The 23,197-nt window shown below is 46.7% G+C and overlaps 1 protein-coding gene across 1 annotated transcript in view; it reads left to right on the top strand.

Annotated features, from left to right (window-relative positions):
* The window catches only part of SNX19 (sorting nexin 19), a 43,701-nt gene that overhangs the window by 10,287 nt on the left and 10,217 nt on the right, over window positions 1-23,197 (top strand). The window contains exons 7-8 of the mRNA XM_082201381.1: window positions 913-1,108; window positions 3,709-3,838. Of these exons, the coding sequence (XP_082057507.1) occupies window positions 913-1,108; window positions 3,709-3,838 (326 nt within the window). The remainder of the gene's footprint in view (window positions 1-912; window positions 1,109-3,708; window positions 3,839-23,197) is intronic.

Genomic DNA, 23,197 nt, shown 5'->3' with positions numbered 1-23,197 from the left:
TGGTGTTATCAGCACCATGCTGTAACCAACTGAGCTATCCATGAATCCGGGCTCCCCGCAGGAGCCACCCCACTGAGTTGCTTCAGCAGGCAGTCCAGGACTGAGTTGTTCCCATTGTTCTTCATTTAATTTACAATGGTACCTCGGGTTAAGTACTTAATTCATTCCGGAGGTCGGTACTTAACCTGAAACTGTTCTTAACCTGAAGCACCACTTTAGCTAATGGGGCCTCCTGCTGCTGCCATGCTGCCGGAGCACGATTTCTGTTCTCATCCTGAAGCAAAGTTCTTAACCTGAAGCACTATTTCTGGATTAGCAGAGACTGTAACATGAAGCATATGTAACCTGAAGCGTATGTAACCCGAGGTACCACTGTATTTTTATTTACTTAATTTCAATGTTTGGTAATTTTATTGAGTTTTCCATTTTAATAGTCCAATAAGAACCACATTAAAACATTCCAAATTACAATAAAAAAACCCGGATATGTTGCCAAATTATATATCTTTGGGTGACTTCCCATGCTCTGAATTTTGCGGAGTGCTAACCATCTAATATCACATTGCATTTCTTAATTAGTCAATAAACCATTCCGATGTTAATCCTTCACCTAATTTTCATTTATGTTTACAACCACTGGTCTGTTCAAACTTTTGTCTTCATAGTTCTGTGTGAAATATTTCCCCCTGTTGCTATCCACATTCCAGCAATTTCATTTTCGATTTCTATCCTGCCCTGACTCTCAAAGGAGCCCCGTTGTTATGATTTGCTACATTTCTCTCCTGCCTTCCCCCTAAGGAGCTCCAAGTGGGGCATGTGGTTCACTCCTTCCTGTGTTTATCCTCACAACAACCCTGAGAGGTAGGCAGAGAGGCAGCGACGCTGGCAGTGACCTTCTCCTTCTTCTCTCAGGTCTCAGAGTTCCTGTCTCTGGCAAGGATGGAGTCCTTCATCCAGAAGCAGGAGAAGCTGATGGAGGCCGTGTTTGACGAGAGCCCAGAGGGTGAGGGAGACCGAGATCCTAATGCCTTTAGACGTGCATCCAGTTTGGACATTGGGAAGCCCATGAAGGCGCCACAGCAGCCAGCAGAGGGCAGCAGCAATCCTGGTAAAAATTCTAACCTGTGCGCTGTTCCTGTTTCGCCTCTTACTATTGTTAACCAGCCACCCCAATCCCTGCCAAGCTATGCATGGCATTCTAGTAATCTTGACCCTCCGCCAAGGTCTGTGCTGCTTTGCAGTGAAGACTTGTAGCTTTAAGAAATATGATTTATTCACCTATTTACACCTTCAGTCTGCATGGAGGGTGTTCAAATCTTGCAGCACGGTCGTCTCAAGCAGGGCTTATTCCCCACGGCAGTGCAGCTGGACTGGGAGTCCAAGGCATCACAAACACCTTGCCTTCGGCCAGCCTGCCCAAGATGGATCTCAGTCTTTTTTCCTCTCCCCTCTTCTTCCCAGCACAACTTACTAAAGAATCTCTTTTCCTGTTACTTCACATCCAGTTACCTTGGTAACCTTCTGTCTGCTCAGGCCCAAGAATTCCTCTCAGATGGGTCATCAACACCTTTAATCATTTTAATGCCTCTATTCCAGGTGAGGCCCAGGCTTGGAAAGGAAACTTAGCCTGTCTTTTTCCACTGGCCTGTAATCTTCCCTTCAATACTCCAATTAATCAAAATCCTACCATTTAATAATTTCTAGGGTTTAGAGGATCCCCCCCCCCAACTTAGAACACTATTATTACTGAATTGCTTTCCAGGCAATGTACAAATTACAAAAAAACAGCTTTAACAACACAAAAAATGACAACAGATACATTTAAAAACCATGTGAAGCGGACACCCATGGCAGAGGCCCATTCATCTGGCTGGGAAATCCTGTCAGAGCAAAAATGTCCTCAGTTGTTTGCAGAAGCAACGGAGAGCAGGGACCTGTTGTATATCTCAACAGGGATGCTGTTCCGCAGAACAGGGGCAGCCACATTAAAGGCCCTGCTCTCCTGAGTTAAAAGTGGAGCATGTAAGAATCATAAAATTGTAGAGTTGGAAGGGACCCTGAGAGTTATCTAGTCCAGGCCCCCTACAATGCAAGAATCTCAACTAAAGCACCTGGGACACATGGCCATCCAAGCTTTGCTTAGAGACCTACAAGGAAGGAGAGTCCACAACATTCCATGGGAGTCCGTTCCCCTGACAAACAGGTCATCAGGGTTAGAATATTCTGGAGGGGAAGGCTCTTCTGGAGAAATGCCTGGGATGTGGTTTTCCAGAGATGTCCGGAATGTGAACCTGTTTTCTGCTGACCTTTTGGAGTGGCCTAGTGGGCGGGGGAGAGGAGAGTCAATGCAGGGTAATTGAAGCCAAAACGTAGAGATGGATCCCAGTTGGACGCTGCTTCTCGGGAGGCCTGGCCTTCTGTTCCTCCAACATTCAACCATTTCCCCAAATCCCTTCCCATCCTGAAATCGACTTACGCTGTGATGAGCAACAGAGTCATTAAAACAGAGCTGTTTGCTCTGTGGATGATGGTCTCCACTGCTGACTCAGGATGCTACCACAAGGTGGCAGTGGACCACCATGAATTAAAGGAACAGAGGCAATGGGGAATAGGCAGCCATAGCAAATTAATGGCATAGTTTGAACAGTGACTTAAGGCTGCTCAATAGCCAGTCCCCCTGTCCCTCCAAGAAATGCTGGGAGCTGTAGTCATGCCCCTCATTGGCCCTGCTCCATATCCTCCTCCTGGCTGGAATGTGCCCTTGAGCTGTGATGGGGCTGCTTGCTGGAGTGGATGGATGGAGAGGGGAAATTTCTTTCATTTGCATGGTTGCAATGGGTAGATAAGCATTGGATCTGTTGCGCTGCTCACCTTTGCTTCTGGGTCCACCCGTTGCTGACAGGTGACTCACAATAGCCTGAGAGCTGGTACAGAGCTGTCCTGATGGTGGCTTACTTAGAGTCTGGCCATTGGTCCATCTAGCTCAATATTGTCTACACTGGCTGGCCGCCCCCAGAAGGTTGCCCCCGAGAGGTGTACACACACACCTCGCCTGTGAGAAGGGGAACACAAAGATGCATATCCTTGGTTGGGCTCGATAAAAAAATGCTTCTCCACTCCTGCACTGAAGCATAATTTAGCTTGATGAGAGCAAGTTTGTGTGAGCTGCAGTCTCCCTATGGCCATAGCTAAAAGTGGTTCAGAAGCTTTCACTTGCAGTTTCAGCTAGCCATGGTTTACTGCGTTGTCCCAATCCTGAAAGGTACTGAACGTTAACTATGATTTGTCGAAACAAGCTAGGTTCATATCAACTAGGTCAACTTGTTTCGGGCATAGTTAAGTCAGGTTTGGACAACACAAAAGCTGGCCTTAACTCAAACTGGAAGTTTATGAAGTTCCCCCAGCTGAGCAGAAGTGAGGGGAAGGGAGTGTTAAAGCTGGACACTTGCTGCAGCTGATACTTGTCACAGTAAACTGTGGTTTAGCACAGGGATGGGGAACCTATGGCCCTCTAGATGTTGTTGGACTCCCAGCTCCCAACAAGTCCCACCAGCTTGGCCATTGGTTGGGGATGAGGGGAGTTGTAGCCCTGCAGTACCTGGAGGGCCACAGGTTTCCCCATCCCTAGTCTGGATGGGTGGACAAACGACCTCACCTGGTGCAAGGCAGTTTCCTTACCTTACCTTTGTGTCACCTTGACTTTGGCAGAGTCGGAGACAATACTGGCGGATGTTGCCTTGGACCTCCTCCACCTGGTTATGGTGGATCACTGGAGCTGGCTGTGCACGGAGAACATGCAGAAGGTCCTGCAACTGCTCTTTGGGAGCCTGGTCCAGAGGTAAGTCATGCAACTGGAGGAGGAGGATTTGAACTCGGTGCTGAGAGTGGTCAGGCCATTCAGCTCTCTGTAGGCTTTGCCTGTAGAACAGGAGTGGGGCTGCCATCATCCCTGATGGCTGGAACACATGGGGACTTGGAGCCAACAACATCTGAGGGTGCAGAAGGTTCTCCACCCCTTGCCTACGCGTTTCTGCATTATATAGTAGAGTCCTCTCCACAAAGTCAGCTATTTCGACCAGGCATATGGAACCCAGGCTTTTCCAGGTGTTACTGGAGTACAGCTCTGATTGTTGGCCATGATAGTTGGATCTGGCAAGAGCCCAGCATCAACCGAAAGGCCACAGGTTGCCCATCCCTGCTGATAAGAGTCAGATGCGCACTGTTAGCCGGCCATGAATCTCCATCCAGGAGTAATCATAGCTTTATGAAAGAGACTTCAGCCTGGTCTACTTCACGGGGTTGTTGTGAGAATATAGACAGGGAAGAGAAGCACATATGCCACCTGGAGCTCTGTAGAGGAAAGGAGAAATAAAAATGTAAGGAATAATAAAAGAGACTGATGTTTAAGAAAACCTTTCTTGGTTGTTCTTACATTACAGTGGTACCTCGGGTTACGTACACTTCAGGTTACATATGCTTCAGGTTACAGACTCCGCTAACCCAGAAATAGTGCTTCAGGTTAAGAACTTTGCTTCAGGATGAGAACAGAAATCGCGCTCTGGCAGCGCGGCAACAGCAGGAGGCCCCATTAGGTAAAGTGGTGCTTCAGGTTAAGAGCAGTTTCAGGTTAAGTACGGACCTCCGGAACAAGCTAAGTTCTTAACCTGAGGTACCACTTTACACAGATTCTTAAGTGTGATGCAGGCCATCTTGTTCCAGTCTGTACAGATTAAGTAAATTCAAGCACACTTGTGATGGAATGACAGTCTGAATTGAATGTAAGCAGTACTTAACCCGAGGTACCACTGTATAAGCAACAACACCTTGTCCCAATGCTGAAAAGATCTGAGTTTAGAGGCCCTTGGGAGAGAATTCCATCAAAGTGAGAGACCCTACAGAGAAGGCCTTTTCCCCAGATGAAACATCCCTGCCCTAAGGTATCTGACCTAGCTAGGGATGATGGGAGTTGTGGTCCAAAAGCAGCTGGAGAAGCACGTTTGGGAAGCACTGGTGCCGGCAGTACTGAGCTGGACGGACCGATAGTCTGGCGCAGGAACATAAGCTGCATTTTCCTGTGTGCATTCACTGGATCAATCAACACAAGCTTTAGTTGATTCGCCTACTGTTTGGGCCTTGGGCGCTGGACCTTCTCTGATGCTCAGCGACCCACCAGCCCTCCTCCTGCAGCAGACAGCCCCAGAGGACAACTGTCTGGGGTAGACGAAGGACAGCGTGTTAGCGGTCTGGCTTATTTGAGCTCCTTTGAGGCGTAGGTTGCCAAGAACCGCAGAGGTCAAGGGGATGCTGACAGGTGCTGGAATGCCCGTTTTCTTTTTAAAGAAAATCGGGTCAGGAAGAGTGAGTCGCATCTCCTAAATGGGCTTCTTAAAAGTAGATGGACCAGGCTGGAAACTGATACCCAGAGAGAGACGAGGCACAAGGGCTTTGAGAGGAATGTCATTGCCTGCTAATACGCTGGGTAGCCTGGGGCTCAGGTCATGTGGACTTGGTATTTATTTATTTTTTAAGAGAGAAGGAGTCACACGCTAAGTTCCTGCCTCGGCTTGGAATCTCAAGGGGGGCTCAGCAGAGAAAATGTCCCTTGCGAGGCCGTATTAGGCAAGGAACTGCAAAGCCAGCAGCCTTTGGTTTCTGCAGCTGCGAAACGGGTCGGGAGCAGGGTGGCACTTTTTCCAGCATGGTTTGGGTGCTCAACTTGGGTGCTTTTTGCAGCATGGTTTGGGTGCCCACCAGCACCTCTGCTTTTCACCTGCAACATGGAACTTGAATGATAGGAGAGTTGCAGAGGGAAGGGTGTGCGTGAAAAGGCAGGGGTGGAATTTTGCCGCAGTTCCCACTTGTTGCTTATAGAGCACCTCAGAATCTTCCAGGCTCTCTCCGCAAGAAAGTTTTGAACAGGTGAGACACTCTGTTCACAGTCTGAAGAGAAGAAGGTGGCAGGATGCTGGGAGGGGGCTTTGATGCAGAGAGATGTTCAGAACAGGATCGGGTGAGAAGGGTAGCTTGGCAGGTATTGTGCGTGAGTCAAGGCAGGAGGATTGCTGCGGCTTCTCTCAGGAACTCGCCGCAACTTGGAGACCTTTCGAACTGAGCTGCAATTTTTTTTAAGCCTTCGATGATAACCTCTCTACCCGAAAGCTGCAGCTGCTGCCTCATACAACAGTACAGTCATACCTCGGGTTGAATGTGCTTCAGGTTGAGCACTTTTAGGTTGCGCTCTGTGGCAACCCAGAAGTAACGGAGTGTGTTACTTCCGGTTTTCGCCACTTGTGCATGCGCAGACACTCAAAATGACGTCACCTGCATGCATGGAAGCGGCAAAACGCGACCCGTGCATGCGCAGACGTGCCGTCGCATCTTATGTTCTATTCAGGATGTGAACGGGGCTCTGGAACGGATCCCATTCGCATCCCGAGGTACCACTGTATATAAATGAAGAAATAACAAAACAAATAGCCATGATAGGCCCTGGCATTGAATGACGACACCCTCTTGCCCTGCAGGGAACATTTTCTATCCTACATTTTTTCCCCCTCCAAGGATCTCAAGGTAGCATATGTAGTTCCCCATCTCATCATTTAATCCCCACGACAACCCTGTGAGGTAGACCAAGCCGGGAAGCAGTGACTGGACCCCCCAAGGTCATTCCCAGTGAGCTTTGTGGCCGAGTGGGGGATTTGAACTCCGGTCTCTCAGGTCCTAGTCCTCATTTAACCCCCACAACAACCCTGCGAGGTAGGCTAGGCTGGGAGGCAGCAACTGGCCCCCCAGGTCATAACAGTGAGGGGGATTCGAACCCAGGTCCTAGTCTGGCACCCCAACCCACGGCACCACCACCACCGTCTCTCTCGCCTCTCACTTTCGTCTTCCTTCCCAATGTTGGGAAGGGAATCTTGCCTTCTAAATTTCTCCTGGTGATTAGTTTTGTGTCGGTGGCCGAGGGAGAAGAAAACTAGATGCCCGAAAAAGGTATTGCTCAGGAAGGCAAGCAGCCCCCACCTCCACCCCTGCCCAAAGCGTGTGTGAGGCTGATCCAATTATGCAACGGTGGAACGAGCCTTTTTTTGGTGGCTGGACGGGGAGATGGGGGGGGGGTCGGCTAAGAGATGAGATCATCCGGAGCTGAGAAAAGATTCCCCGCTTGGGTGGTCTCTTAAACTCAGCCCGTAAACAAATCCCTTCGGGACCAATGCAGGCATTTCAGTACTACGGCTAGCAAAGCATGTTTGTGTAAGAATCTGCTGTAAAAAGAGCAGCCGAGGGGGGTGGGAGCAAAGCGGGAAGGGACCGCAGAGGGTCATCTAGAGCAGCCCCCTGCAATGCAGGAATTGCACCTTCAGAACTCCTGTGGGGTCCCCTCCCCACACAACAGTTTGCCCCTTTTTCTTCCTTCCTGGAAGTCAGCTATGGATGTGCTAGCAAGACACCATTGGGGTGCGTGAATGGGCTAAGCCTCCTGAATAGCTCAATTGGTTAGAGCGTGGTGCTGATATCTCCAGGGCTGCAGGTTTGATCCCTGTATGGGGCAGCTGGATATTCCTGCATTGCAACAGGTTGCACTTGATCAGTGTTTCCCCAACTTGGGTCTCCAGCTGTTTTTGAACTACAATTCCCATCATCCCTTACCGCTGGTCTTGCTAGGTAGGGAGGATGGGAGTTGTAGTCCCAAAACAGCTGGGGACCCAAGTTTGGGGAACACTGGTGCTGGCAGTTTGGAAAACACCAGAGTAGATGATCCTGAGGGTTCTATCCAACTCTACTATCCTATGATCCTGACAGTTAAGATGCAAGCCCTCTTTTCATGGTGCATCTGCATAAACCCACCCCTCAATCTGCATATCTTTTACCCTGGATTCCACGTCCTGGATGCAGTGCTGGGAATGCATGTGATGCACACACTCCCAGTGGCAGCCGGCGTTGCATTACCCCCAAATGTGCTTGGACTCCCAATATGCGTCAGTTCCAGCCAGCATGACTATAGGAACATAAGGAGCCTGGCTGCTGGATCAGACCAGTGGCCCATTCGCCCAGCATCCTGCTCTCACAGCGGCCGATCAGATGCCCACTGGGGAGGCAGAGTATAGCCATTGCGGCTAGTAGCCATCAATAGCCTTAACCTCCAGGCCCAGGGTTTGAATGTGCCCCCAAACCTCCCTCTCTGGCCCTCTTTTGCTTGGCCCTGCTTCATGTCCTCCTTGAGTGTTTCTGCCTGCCTGGAAAGTGTCCTTGGACTCCAGTAAGGTTTCTTGCTTCTATGGATTAGAGCAACGTTTCCCAAACTTGTGTCTCCAGCTGTTGTTGGACTACAACTCCCATTGTCCCTAGCTAGCAGGACCAGTGGTCAGGGATGATGGGAACTGTAGTCCCAAAACAGCTGGAGACCCAAGATGGGGAACACTGGGTTATAGAAGGTAGAAAGGCGTGTAGCAGTGTCTGTAAAAACGTGACTATTGTACAGAGGTAGAATTGGCACCGTTGCCCCAGCCACCTTTGCCTCTGGGCCCAATCCACCACCGGTCAGTGGCCCTCGGAAGATTGCCCTGAGAGGAGTACGGCCCTCTGGTTGACAAAAGGTTCCCTCTCCCTGGTGCAGAAAGTGAGAGCATTATCCTTCTCCGCTAGCGTTTTGTAGGATATTCTTCTCTTTGCATTGGCGAAAGGACTGATAGTTTTGGGAAGGGCGGGGGGCTGAAATTCAAGGACTTTGAGAGAGAGCTGCCTGCGAAGGAGGAACGAGCAACAGTGTGTCCTGGCTATTAATGGCTTTTGGTGTCATTAGGTGAGAGGACAGTGAGCATCCCAGCTATCTTGATCCCTTTCTTTGATCCTGTGAGTCAGCGGTGGGATAAAAATACGGCGCGAGACATCTGCACCCTGCCCTCAGGCTGTCCTCTTTGGCACTGGGTGCTAGTGTGTCAGAGGGACAGGTAATGCTAGCCCGTCAGTTGGTGTCGAGCACCAAGACAAAATGATGTTTTTGGCCCACCTGGCTTCTGCCAAAGCAGACCTGTTGAGATGCACAGAATCACAGAGTTGCAGAGGATTGTCTAGTCCAAACCCCCTGCAATGCAGGAATCTTTTTCCCAATGTGGGGCTCGAACCCTTGGCCCTGAGATTAAGAATCTCAGGCTCTACCTGCTGAGCTGCCCCACCTTTTGTTGAGGTGGTATGTGGATTCCCACGCGGATGAATCCAGACCCATAGAAGGCAGCCCTGTGGAACTCGAGGGGCAGCCCACAGAAGCCCAACTGATAAAGCAGACCGAGACGTGATTTGGAGAGGGAGGAGGAATCATGGGTGGGGATATGTGTAAGTCTGTGAGGAACACGACACCAATTGGCAGGTCTCTTTGAAGGCCAGAGATAGGGCTTTGGAGCTGAGGGCACGGCTCGGCCGCATCCCTTGGCACAATGCCTCCACAGTCCTGCGAGGCGACTGCTCTTGAGAACTAGCCACTTTAAATAGGCTTCCCGGAAGAATAAACATTCCTGACAGGCTGTGGGGGGAAAGGCACTAATCCCATTTTTGGAGAAACTTGCTTGTGACTATCAGTTACATTTGCGCAGTCTGGAGGAGAGGGAGTGTAGCTCAGTGAGAGAGCATGTACCTGGACTGCAAAAGGGAGCCAGGTCCAGCCGCTGCCTTTTCCAGTTTTAAAAAAACACAAAAACACATAGCTGGAGATGAGGAAGAGCATCTTCCAAAGATGATGGGGAGCCCTTGCCAATCAGAGCAGGCAGCACTAGACCAGGTGGACAAAAAGCATCACCTGGTAGAAGTCACTTTCTTAGATTCCATAGAATTGTAGACTTGGAAGGGACCCAAAGGGTCATCTTGGGTAGAAGGGGGGAAACCCCTGAGTGTATTGCTTGATTGCCAGTTTCCAAGCTTTTCTGGATGCCCATAAAACCCTGGACCAAAGATAGCAAGGCAGATGTAGAATTGTAGAGTTGGAAGTGATCTAGCTGCATTGGAGGATGTTGGACCAGATGAGCCTTGGCGATCCTTAGATTCCATGGTTCTAATACAGTGATATGCAGCTGTCCCATACAGGGATCGAACCTGCAACCTTGGCATGACCAGCACCACACTATAACAGTGTAACTGCACTCCAGCTGCCATCAGCCCCAGCCATCATGGTCAGGGGCGATGACAGTTGTACTTCAGCCACATCAGGAAGGCACCATATTGGCTACCCCGACTTAGGAGGTAAGAAGAACTCTATAAGTAGGCAGCCAAAGGGAAGCCCCCAAGGAGGAGCTGAGTGCCAGACCACTCCTCATCAGCAGCTGGTTCTCAGAGGCTATCATATACTATCATGGCTACTGTATGCAGATACGTATTTGTCTGATCCCCTTTGAAGACCATCAAAGTTTGTGGCCATTACCACATAGCCTAGCAGCAAATTCCACAGTTCTATTTGCTCCGTGAAAGAACTAGGAGCCCCTCTAAACTCTGTTCCCATAGTAGGGAACAGCCGCAAAGACTTCTAGAGCCCTGGCATTGCCTTCTGTTGCAGTAGAAAGTTATGCTTTCATTGGAAGTATAATGAAAGTCCCCTGGGAACTTCTGTGTTGTTGTTGTTTTTCTGTTTCTCACAAATGAATTTGCTTTCTTTCCATTTTTGCTGGAAATTCTTTTTTGAAACCAAGAGCCTTTAAAGATGTTCCTGAGCAGGGTGGCAGCTGCATAGGTGGAGTGGAATGTCTGGTAAAGGTAAAGGGACCCCTGACCATTAGGTCCAGTCGTGACCGACTCTGGGGTTGCGGCGCTCATCTCGCTTTATTGGCCGAGGAAGCCAGAGTACAGCTTCCGGGTCATGTAGCCAGCATGACTAAGCCGCTTCTGGCGAACCAGAGCAGCGCACGGAAACGCCATTTGCCTTCCGGCCGGAGCGGTACCTATTTATCTACTTGCACTTTGACGTGCTTTCGAACTGCTAGATTGGCAGGAGCAGGGACCGAGCAACAGGGATTCGAACCGCCGACCTTCTGATCGGCAAGTCCTAGGCTCTGTGGTTTAACCCACAGCACCACCCGCATCCCGGGGTGTCTGGAATTCAGCCCAAATAAATGTAGGTGGTGGTGGGGAGAGAAATACCACCTTTTCTCCTCTGCAGGCTGCTCTTATGAGATCCCACCTGGGCTCTGCTTCTGCTGTTTGTAAGAGTTCCTTCGAGAGAGGCTGCACCCTTTTTGCAAGTCCACCTCCCTGGTATCATTTGAGACCCACGCTCTGCAAACTGTTAATCCAAAGATAAAGAGAGTGCCTCTCATCGCATCCTGGCTGTCTGTACTTTGGAAACCCAAGCCGGGCTCGAGTGGGGTGGCTTCTGGTACTGGGTGGAGGAGGGCTCGGAGGAGCTCCATGCGCTCTAAAGGGACGTTTAGGCACATGCACCGAGCGAGGTTGGTGTTGGGTTCCAGAGCGGGAGTTAAAATAAATGAGAAGCATCTTCAACTTGGTCACTGGCAAGTTGAGCATCACCTGGCCCTGCCCTGACTCCCTTCCCAAATTCCCACCCTGTGATCCTTTGGTGTGGCACAGGGCAGTATGCAGCCTTGGCACAGAATGATGCAAAGGACTTGCCTCTGTGCCTCTGCAGCTGTGGCACACAGACCTAAAACAGGCCTGGAACCACAGAGCCATCCTTTCCCCCCTTCCAGCAAGGTTTTGTCTTCCTCAGTGGCCATGGTAGAAATCAGCACTTCACACCCACAAAACAGGGCTCAGTGTCCATCTCTACGATTCTACTTTGGCCAGGGCTCCTTCTCATAAAGTAGCAGGTGGGGAAGAAAATAAAGTTTCCCCACTGCAGTCAGTGCTGGAGAAGTCCCCCATCAGGCAGACTCTTTTTTTCCCTGATCCGCTCACATTTTGGCCAATTTGAATTCTGCATTTCACAGAAGAAAAGGATTCTGGCAGGCAGGCAGGCATTTTTTATTCCACCTTTCCCTCCAGGGTTCTCTCCCCTCATTTACACACACAACAGCAACCATGTAAGGTACGGTAGGCCAAGAGGCAATGACCAGCCCAAGGTTACGCCTAGGTCAAGTGGGGGATTTGAACCCTGGTCTCTCTCCCAGGCCCTACTCTTGACACTTTAACCCAGTGCTTCTGAAACTTTGGAGTCCCCAGCTGTTGCTGGACTACAACTCCCATCATCCCTGACTACTGGTCCTGCTAGCTAGAGATGATGAGGGTGGTAGTCCAGCAACAGCTGGGGACCCAAGTTTCAGAAGCGCTGCTCTAACCACTACACTGCCACTGGCTGTCTTAAAGGGGAGATATGTGCCCCTTTTTCAGCTTCTACTGACATGGAAATTCCCACTTCTAGGCACAAGAGGGCACTGCTGGCTACCTTTTCCCCTGCCTTCTCCTCTTCCTCCAGCCGCTGGTTCTAGTTCAGAAGAAGGAGATGTACCAGTGATGCAGCTCAGAGCATCAGAACTGAGGTGCAACCAGAGACTTTAAAAAGAGGCTGCCGGCATGTTTCGCCAGCCGACTCTGGGAAGGAGCGAGCGGACGCTGCTCCACTTCCAGTTCACCCAGTGGTTGGGCTTGGCTTAGTCTTGCTCACTTTGTCTTGGAAGTGGGTCATGCCAGCCCTGAGAGCTGCTATTACTGCTTAAGAGATGTTGCTTTGGATCCTACAGGCTTTGTAGGATACAGGAACACCCCACCCCCTTTTCTTCTCCTTTTGCATCAATACTGGCTTGAGAAATAAGGATCAGGGCCGTTTCCGCCCCAAGCAGCTGCTCTGCATAAGAACGGCAAGCTGGATCAGGCCCATGGCCCTTCAAGTCCAGCATCTTGTCCAGCTCAGGGGCCACTGAGATGCCTGTAGAATACCTGCAACATGAAATTGCCTAATCCTCTTTTGAAGCCTTCCAAGTTGGTGGCCATCACTGCCTCCTGAGGAAGCGAGTTCCGTAGTTTAACTCTGCATGGAGAAGAAGTAGACTCATAGAATTTTACAGCTGGAAGAGTCATCTAGTCCTACCCCTTGCAATTCAGGAATCTCAGCTGAAGCATCCATGACGGATGGGCCACTCAACCTCTGCTTAAAAGCCTCCAATGAAGGAGAGTCCATGACCTCCCAAGGGAGACCATTCCACTGCCTAACACAATTGTCAGAAAGTTCTTTCTGATGTTTAGTTGGAATCTCCTTTCTTGTAACTTGAATCATCTGCCTTGAAATCTTCCGGTGTTGGAAGATGCATCCAAACCAAGCTGCTTTTACTCGGCTCCTTTTCAAATCCCCATGAAAGGTTAGTAATTGTGACTCAGTCGCACCCTTGAGTTTGGCAGGAACTGAGTCCAGCTCGTTGAATTCTGGGTCCAGCCCTATCTGCCATGCCACTCAAAGGTTCGGGGAAGTTTGTTCCAATTCCGAGACTTTTCCAAAGGCAAATGCGAAAGGGAAAACGATACCAAACACGGCCCACTAACAGAAATAGGGTGTTTCCTCCACCCAAATACACCCACTATCTTCAAGTTGCAACCTAAAATCCCAAGACTTGGAGAGGAAGCAAGCACGTTCCCTGCAGGGGGAAAAGGTTATGCAGATTCATGATCCTAACCATGCGAACGGTTTTGATTTATGGAACCCAATTTACTGGCTTTTAATCATTAAGTGCATTGTTAGGGGCAGCGTGCATTGTTACTTTGTCATTTTATAGGGCAATTTTATTAGACTGTGGACACAGGCTCTGCAGGAACTTGGCAGTGGAATGAGAACCATTTGTTCAAGTCCACCACCAATGCTGGGACAGATGCTCCATCCAAAATACAGACTAGCACAGCATTGGAACTGTCAGAAGGGGGAACGAAAAGAATGAGATTAAGGGGGAATAGGGATTGTAGCCCCACCCCCCATTTTTGAACCCTTCCCACATGTACGCCCTCTGTGTGGTGTAGTGGTTAAGAGCGGTGGACTCGTAATCTGGTGAACCAGGTTCAATTCCCCGCTCCTCCACATGCAGCTGCTGGGTGACCTTGAGCTAGTCACACTTCTCTGAAGTCTCAACCTCACTCACCTCACAGAAGGCTTGCTGTGGGGAGGAAGGGAAAGGAGATTGTGAGCCGCTTTGAGACTCCTTAAGGGGAGTGAAAGGCAGGATATCAAATCCAAAATCCAAATCCAAACTCTGCTGGTCTGCCCATAGTTGGGCCCAAGTGTGGCTGGGAGGGGAGAGATGCACTTGAATTGCAGGGGGTTTGACTAGATGCCACTTTGGCTGTCCCTTCCAACTTGGTGATTTGAAGACTCTCACCCTGAAGCACAGGGACATTGTAGCTGTCAGGACTGGAGCCTGTAGTACAGCCTTTCCCAACTGGCCGCCCACGTATTACTGGACTCCCAGCTCCCATCAGCCCCAGCCAGCATGGCCAATAGTCAGGGACAATGGGAGCTGTAGTCCAAAAAGGCCATCAGGTTGGAGAAGGCTGCTGTACCTGGTCTTGAACTCGTGGGGATGGGCTACAGCACAGTGGTAGAACATCTGCTTTGCATGCAGATGGTCCCAGATTCAGTCCCCAGTAGCATCTCCAGGTAGGGCTGGAAGAGACTCCCTACCTGAAACCCTGGAGAGCTGTTGTCAGTCCGTGTGGACAATACTGAGCTAAATGGATCAATACTTTGATCCATTTACTATGTTCCTACAAGGATTTTGCCTGTGTTCCACCATATATTTAAACCCTTGTGATACCACTTTAAACAGTTATGTCTTCCCCCAGAGAATTCTGGGAACCTTTAAGGGTGCTCAGAGTTGTTAGGAGAACTCTTTCTTCTCACCCCAGAGCTACAGTTCCCACTGTGAACTCCTCCCAGGGAACTCTGGGAACGGTAACTCTTGAGAGGGGAACAGGGGCCTCCTAACAACTCTCAGCATCCTTAACAAACTCAGTCTCCCAGGATTCTTTTGGGAAAGCCCTGACGTCAAACACACACTTGTGAATGTGGCCTTACTGGTGATTCCGGCCTACTCGTTTCTCCAACCGAGGTGCCTTTGCAGAACTAGGATTGGCACGTATCATTCTGCAGTCAAAGCTGCATCTAGAAGGCTCCTGGATTCTCAGTGGCCCTGGGGTCAGTGGGAGAGGGGAGTAAGTCGTCCTGCTCCACTCCTCCACCCCAGTTTCTCCCCCTCGACCAGTTTCCACTGCCTCCGTTCATTCCCAGCCCCTCTGTAATCCGCCCTTTGGCCGGGCCTTGATGGAGGTCGCTCCCCACAGAGGTGAAGTCACGGCGGACAATGAGGCTCTCAGTCGCCACGACAACCATCAAATTGCCGTAGCTGCTTCTTCACCCTGTCAGATTTCACACCCTGCGCTCCTTGCCGTGCGGCCGATTGCTCCAGGGGGAGGGGACAGGTGCGAGGGGGAGTCACTATTATTTTTTAAAGCCACCCTGTGTGGCCAGTTTAATTAGCTCCCAACACAGGGACTCTGCAGTGGGGCAGGCTGTTTTGCTGACCCGCTGGTAGATGTCGGATGAGAACAGGAGCAGGAAGCCATTCGCACCAGAATGAGACATTGGGGAGAGAAGGGGGGGCAGTTCCTCCACACTAATTAGTGCAGTGACATCACCGCCTTCAGTCATATCATTATTATCACATAATCTTATCACTGATTTAGTTTATAGCCCCCCCCCCGCCTCCCCAATGGAGGGAGCTGGCAAGTATAAGCAAGTGGTGCATATTAGGGGGGGGGGGGCAAAAGAATATTGATTTTCCACCCAAGCTCATGAGATCAGAGCTGGAGGTGTTGGGCCAGAGTCACAGTAGATAGCGCAATGGTGACGTCGTCTCAAAGGGACAATGGAGTGCACTTCTGGGGGTGAAGCCAAACCACTGCATGAGCAGCACCCAAGGGACCTCACTGAGGTGCAAGCCAGGGCAATGTGTATGGGGGTTTGGGCTGCCCAGATGATAAGGCCACCCCCCCTCGACCTCACCAATGTGGTCCAAAGGAAAGCAGAGCAATGTGTTTGGCGCCAGCTTGGCTGCAGGAGTTGCCAGAAGGGGGCGTACAGTCTTACCACTCCAGATTTGTGTAGGGTTTGCTCTTCAGCCTTTTCTTCTTTTGAAGATACCCTGCAAAGCAGTGGAGACTTAGGACCAAAGTTTTCCTTCTCCTAGATAGGATATCCTTGCCAGGTGGAGGAGCCCCATCTGCCCCTCACTTCCCTCTACAGCACATGGAGGAACCGCCTTCTTGACCTTTAGGCCCACTATTGATCTCATCCGCTCCCATCAGCCGGAACCCCGTCTTCGCATGCAGGGAAAGTCCCTAACTACCAAGAGCTTGAGACCCATCAGTTAGCCTTACCTGGTTTAGCTGGCCGGTCACAGCCGTTCCCAGGGTGTGCATGCTGACAGCTTTTAGGAGCCACAGGTGAGAGCTGAATACAGGATGGGATCCAAAGTTGAACAAACTGCCCCAGAAGGAGCACAGCCTGTCCCCCACCAGAGATACTCCTCATCCCCTAACACCCCATACAAATCCATGGTGCGGGTGCATTTGGAATACAGTGGTACCTCAGGTTACAGGCGCTTCAGGTTACATACGCTTCAGGTTACAGACTCTGCTAACCCAGAAATAGTACCTCGGGTTAAGAACTTTGCTTCAGGATAAGAACAGAAAGCGTGCTCTGGCAGCAGTGGGAGGCCCCATTAGCTAAAGTGGTGCTTCAGGTTAAGAACAGTTTCAGGCGGGGATTTCTTCCTTGCGGAGGATCCTGAGCTTTCCGGAGAAAATAGGGGTTCCACAGGGCGCAGTGGTCCCCTGAAAAGTGTCTGGTGGGTGTCCAGACACACAGGTTCCCGCAGAGCCTAAACGCGGACCTCTCGGCTGTCAGGTAACTCCGTTTTTTCGGAGCGAAGAGCACGGCGGGGGGAGAAGCGGGCAGAGGGAAACCATGGCTGTCTCCGGGAAAAGCGAAGCCCCGTGCCTGTAGGAAAAGGCTGGATTCTCAAAGAAAAAGAAACTCAAGCCTAATAAAGAGAGAAACAGCTTGGATACTATTAAAGAAAAGGCTGGGTAAAAAAGAAGTCGAAAAAGAGCACAATTCTTACCTGGAATCATTTTGAACGCAAGGAATAGGCAAAGCAGAGAGAAATGTGAGTGACGCTAGCGGACAAAGTTCTTCTCTCCTTTCTAATTCCCTTTGTTTGTATGGGAAGATATTAAGTAACTAACAAAAAGAGGAATTTAGAGGGAGAGCAAAGAGATAATATTTTGCTACTTTTGGCTACTTCTTAGCCCTCCTGGTGACGGGGGAAGGAGGTGAAACTTAGTTTCATTTAGGGAGCTCTGCACAACGGAGGTCTCCATTTCGTGAAAGTTTGGTCTCCATTACAAACGCTTTGAATTACCAGCGGAAGGAGGAGAGGAAGAGGATATCTCCTTTGCTAAGTTCTCTGAGTATTTCAGCCAAGTTTAATAACTTTATAAAAGCCTCTATTTGTTGGTGGCAAAACTAAAAAAGAAGCGGTGGGCAAAATTAAAAGAGAAGTTGAACAAACTCTCATCTCTTTCCTCCTTTCTCTCGCTCTTTCCTTCTTCTCTGCCACTCCTCCATTAGTTGGCTATTAGACCCCTGGTGGACAGGGGAGAAACTACAATTGATTCCTTCTTCTCTTTTTTTTTTCTTTTTTTTTTTTTTTCTTGACGATTTGGAATTTTTGGGATTTAGCCCAATTGTGGGCAAGAAGAATAAAAAGTGGACTTAAAATAACTTTTGGAACAAACAATCCCATAAGGAATAGCCCATTTCGGGGCAAGAAGAACTGAGTTGTCCATTTATTAGACCTAAAATAGGGGAAGTCCCCAGAAGGATTATAAATTATACTCTCTCCTCCCTTGACCTCCCTGGACTCTTCTTTCGGTTTGTTGGAATATTATATTTGGTGGAATAGCCTAATTGGTGGCAACTGGACTCTTATTTAAATTTGTACTAAGTGTATGGAACTTTAAAGAACTGGAAGGTACCAATAGGCTTGATATTGTGCGATACTGTTTTGAGCTTTGGAAAATACTGTAAAACTGATTGAAACGTTCAGATTGGAGAAGGGTAATTTGGTTATTGTAATAAGTTTCTTACCTCATTTAATTGACGTAGTAAGACAAATCGGTATAAAATGTCGCATGTATCAAAGAAAGGCGGGAACGGGGGGACACCAGTGGAAAGGAAGGGGTCTAAGCAAGAAACAGATTTTAGATCTGAAATATTAAAGATGTTCACAGAGATTAGGCAAAGTGAAAAAAATCTGGAAACAAAAATTGAGCAGGTGGATTTAAAGATTGGGAAAATGGATAAGAAAATAGATGAAACTGTGAGTGAGCTGAAAGGACAAATTAAAGAGGTATCTAAAAGAACCCAGGTGTTAGAAGAAGGAATGAAAAGGACAAAACTGGAAATGAAGGAGCTAAAGCGTGAGGATGATAAAATTAGAGTAGGACTTGTGGAAACTAACAAAACACAAGAGGAAATGTGGGACGCGATCTCCATGAATGAACTTCGGCAGCGGGAAGTTAATTTAAGACTGAGGGGGGTACCAGAGAATCAAGGAGAGAATATTAGGCAAAAACTAATAATAGAACTGGCACAATGGCTGGAGTTGCAAGCAGAGGAGGTCGCGAGTACAATACAGAATGTCTTTAGATTAAAAGTGAAGACGACTAAGGCAAGGAAATTTCCAGGGGATTGTCTTATAGCCTTCAAGGATAGAGATATGAGAAATATGGTGTTACAAAAAAATAAGGAAAAAAGATTATGTATCGATGGTAGTTACATAATCATCTTTAAAGATATACCAATTAGGCTGTTGAAACGGAGAGACCCCTATAAGCCACAGGTGCAAATTCTCAAAAAGAATAATATAGAATTCAAATGGGAGTTCCCGGAAGGAATCTCGTTCACTTATAAAAATAAAAGGCATAGACTAACCAGCCCAGAGGAAATAGGTAAATTCCAAAGAAAATATAAAGAGTTACTAACGGAAGAGGAAGAAGAGCTTAGAGGAGCAGTAGGAGGGGTGGAGGTGAAGGGACTGAAAGATGTGGGGGAGAGAAGGAAGGCCGGGGAAGGATTAGAGGAGGAGGGGGAGGAGGAGGAGGAAGAGGAGGAAGAGGAGGGATTATAAGGAATTTAACTAAAGAAAAAGGTACTCTTACTAACTGAAAACAAAAAAACAAAAAAGAAGACAAGATGGCATTAAAATTATGGAACTGGAATATAAATGGACTGAATGATAAAAAAAAGGAATAAGGTGGAACAATTTCTAAAGAAAAAAACTTAGATATCATCTGTCTGCAAGAAACGCATGTGGCAAAACGGCATAGGAGAATTTTGATAAACAAAAGGCTTGGAAACGAATTTATATCTTCAGACAAGGGAAAGAAAAGGGGAGTAATTTTATATATAAAAAACAAAATAGAAGCGCATCAAATCTTTAAGGATGAAGAAGGAAGAATTATTGCAGTCCAAATTAATTGGCAAGGTGAAAAAATAATAATTGTTGGAATTTATGCACCTAATGGGAATAAAGCTGATTTTTATAAAAACTTGGAGGAAAAATTGATGGAATATGTGGATCAAAAAATAATCATGATGGGAGATATGAATGGGGTGGTCTCAATCGAAATGGATAGGTTGAGGGATAGTGGATCAAAAGAAGGGAAACTACCTAAATCATTTTTTGAAATGATCAAAAATTGTAACCTAGTAGACATATGGAGATTAAGACACCCACAGGAAAAACAATTCACATATCATTCAGAGCCAAATCAATCTATGTCGAGAATTGACCAAATTTGGGTCTCAAACGAGTTAAGCCTAAGAATCCTCCAGATAGAAATAGAACCAAGAGTAATCTCAGACCATAGTCCGATTAAATTGGAGATTAAAGGCCTGGAAGAAAGAACGTTTAGATGGAGGATGAATGATAGCCTTTTTGATGATCAAAAATTTGTACAACAGGCACAGAAGAAAATGAATGAATACTTCATGGATAACTGTAATAAGGGTACGAAAATGAGTATAGTGTGGGATGCAAGCAAGGCGGTGATGCGTGGTCTTTATATACAACAAAATTCAATTAAAAGGAAGAATAGAGAGAAAGAGAAGAAAGAAATCCTAAAACAAATTATGGAATATGAGCAAAAGTTAATTAAAAACCCGAATAATATGAAAGTTAGACAAAGTATCAAGGCCTTGCAAACCCAATTTGCTATGATAATAAACAAGGAGGTGGAATGGAATATTAAAAGATTAAGACAAAAGGATTTTGAATTTGCGAATAAATCCGGAAAATGGCTGGCCTGGCAGACTAAAAAAAGGAAAGAACAGAGTACAATAAATAAGATTAGAGTGAAGGACGAAGAGATAACCAGCCCTAAAGGCATTAGGAAAGGATTCTTGGACTATTATAGTCAACTGTATAGGAAAAAAGAAAAGAATAACATAAGGAAAATAGAGAGATATCTAAAAGAGAAAAAGGTGCAAAAGATCCCAGCAGAAGCAAGAGATAAGCTAAACGCCCCGATAGACGAAGAGGAAATCAAGATGGTTATATCAGAGTTGAAAAACGGGAAGGCCCCAGGACCAGATGGTTTCACAGCAAGGTACTACAAAGAACTGAAACCAATTCTGATAACACCGCTGAAAGAAACAATGAATAATATCTTAAAAGAGAGGGAGATTCCAGAGACCTGGAAGGAAGCATATATAACCTTTATTCCAAAAGAAGGTACGGATTTAACACAAGTAAAGAATTATAGACCAATTTCTTTGCTAAACACCGATTACAAAATCTTCGCAGGAATAATAGCAAAGAGATTAAAAAAGGTTTTGCAAGGAATCATCCACGAAGACCAGACAGGCTTCCTTCCACGAAGACAGATGAGAGACAATGTGAGAAATATAATAAACATCTTGGAGTACCTGACAGCGAGCAATGAGAGAAGAGCAATGTTAATGTTTGTCGACGCCGAAAAGGCATTCGACAATATATCATGGGATTTTATGCTAAAAAATATGGAATACATGGAGATGGGAAATGACTTCTTTAATGGAATAAGGGCAATATACATGGATCAAAGGGCAAAACTGTTAGTAAATAATGTGACAACAGAAGAAATTAAAATATCAAAGGGCACAAGACAGGGCTGCCCGCTCTCGCCACTGCTGTTCATCATGGTGCTGGAGATTCTTCTGAATTCAATTAGAGAAAATAAAAAGATAAAGGGGGTGACAGTAGGCCGCAATGAATATAAAGTTAGAGCCTTTGCGGACGATTTGGTTATAATGGTGGAGGAACCGACGGATAATGCAACTGAGGTGATAGAGGAAATTGAAAAATTTGGTGAGGTGGCCGGCTTTATGTTAAATAGGGGGAAGACAAAGATCTTAACAAAAAATATGGACCAAACAATGCGAGAGATATTACAACAACAAATAGGTATCGAAATTGTCAGGAAGGTGAAATACTTGGGCATATGGATAACAACTAAAAATATTGACCTATTTCAAAATAATTATGTACCGGTATGGCATGGAATTAAGAAAGACCTGGAGAGTTGGGGAAGGCTAAAACTATCCTTTTGGGGTAGAATAGCAATGATCAAAATGAATGTGTTGCCAAAGATGATATTCTTGTTTCAGATGATCCCAGTATTAAGAGGAGTGAAGATCTTTAAGGAATGGCAAAGATTGATATCAAGATATATCTGGCAGGGCAAAAAACCAAGAATCAAATATAAATTGTTGACGGATGCAAAGGAAAGAGGAGGTTTTGCCCTGCCAGATTTGAAGTTATATTATGAGGCATCATGTCTTTGCTGGGTAAAAGAATGGATAAAATTGAAAGATACAAAGCTATTGGATTTAGAGGGATTTGATATTAGATTCGGGTGGCACGTGTATTTATGGAAAGAGAAGAAAAAGGGTCACAAATCGTTTGAAAACCATATCTTCCGGAAATCGTTAATTGAAGTATGGGACAGATATAAAAACATATTAGAAAGGGGAGTTCCACATTGGTTCTCTCCGGTAGAGGCTATAGCTATCAAGAAAACTAATATGGGGTGTAATTGGATAACGTATAGTGATTTGGTCATGAAAGAAGGGGATAAATGGAGGATAAAACCATACAAACAAGTAAAAGAATATGTTTATGACTGGCTGCAATACCTTCAGATAAGTGAAATGTTTAAAAAGGAGATAAAAGAGAGACGATATAATGAAAAAGACTCGAAATTCCAAACAGAGATCATTGATAACGATTATAAGATAATATCTAAAATGTACAAAATTTTATTGGAATGCGAAACAATGGACGAAGAGGTGAAAGAGGTAATGATTCACTGGGCCAGGGATTTGGGATATAGTATAGAATTAGAGGAATGGCAAAAAATATGGATTGAAAACTTGAACTTCACGGCATGTATCACGTTGAAAGAAAACACTATGAAGATGGTATACAGATGGTATATGACACCGGCTAGGCTTGCAAAGATGTACAAAACTTGTAATAAATGTTGGAGGTGCAAAGAGAAGGAGGGTACATTTATGCACATGTGGTGGGAATGCAGAAAGGTAAAGGGGTTCTGGGAAACAATATATGGTGAGTTAAAGAAAATGTTGAAGTATAATTTTGTAAAGAGACCAGAATTTTTTTTGCTAGGAGTAACTAGGAATGCAATAAATAAGAGGGATAGAAAACTTTTTCAATATGCAACAACGGCAGCGAGAACCCTACTGGCCCAGAGATGGAAACAAGAGGAGACACCGACTTTGGAAGAATGGAGAGCAAAACTAACAGATTATGCGGAACTGGACAAGTTAACGGGAAAGATCAGATTTCAAAGAGACCACAAGTTTTTGGAGGACTGGGGAAAATTTAGGGAGTATTTGGAAACTGTATGTGAGGATCATACAACGCTAGTATGTTTTAAAGAAGCTTTGTGAAAAAAATAAGGAATATTGCAAGAAAGAAAAGGTAGATAGGAAAACTTATTTAAAGGTGATATAATAATTAGGAATGCGTAGATGAAGAAATAATTACGGATGATTAACAGGAGAATTGAGGGAGGTCCAATAAGTGAACTATGTGATGTGTAAATGGAATGTTTTGAGATCATAAGAAAAAACCTTTAATAAAAATTATAAAGA

Source organism: Podarcis vaucheri (genome assembly GCF_965113315.1).
Source record: "Podarcis vaucheri genome assembly, chromosome: 15".
NCBI lineage: Eukaryota > Metazoa > Chordata > Lepidosauria > Squamata > Lacertidae > Podarcis > Podarcis vaucheri.
The sequence above is the reverse complement of the archived record's forward strand: the minus strand, read 5'-3'. Positions and strand labels throughout refer to the sequence as shown.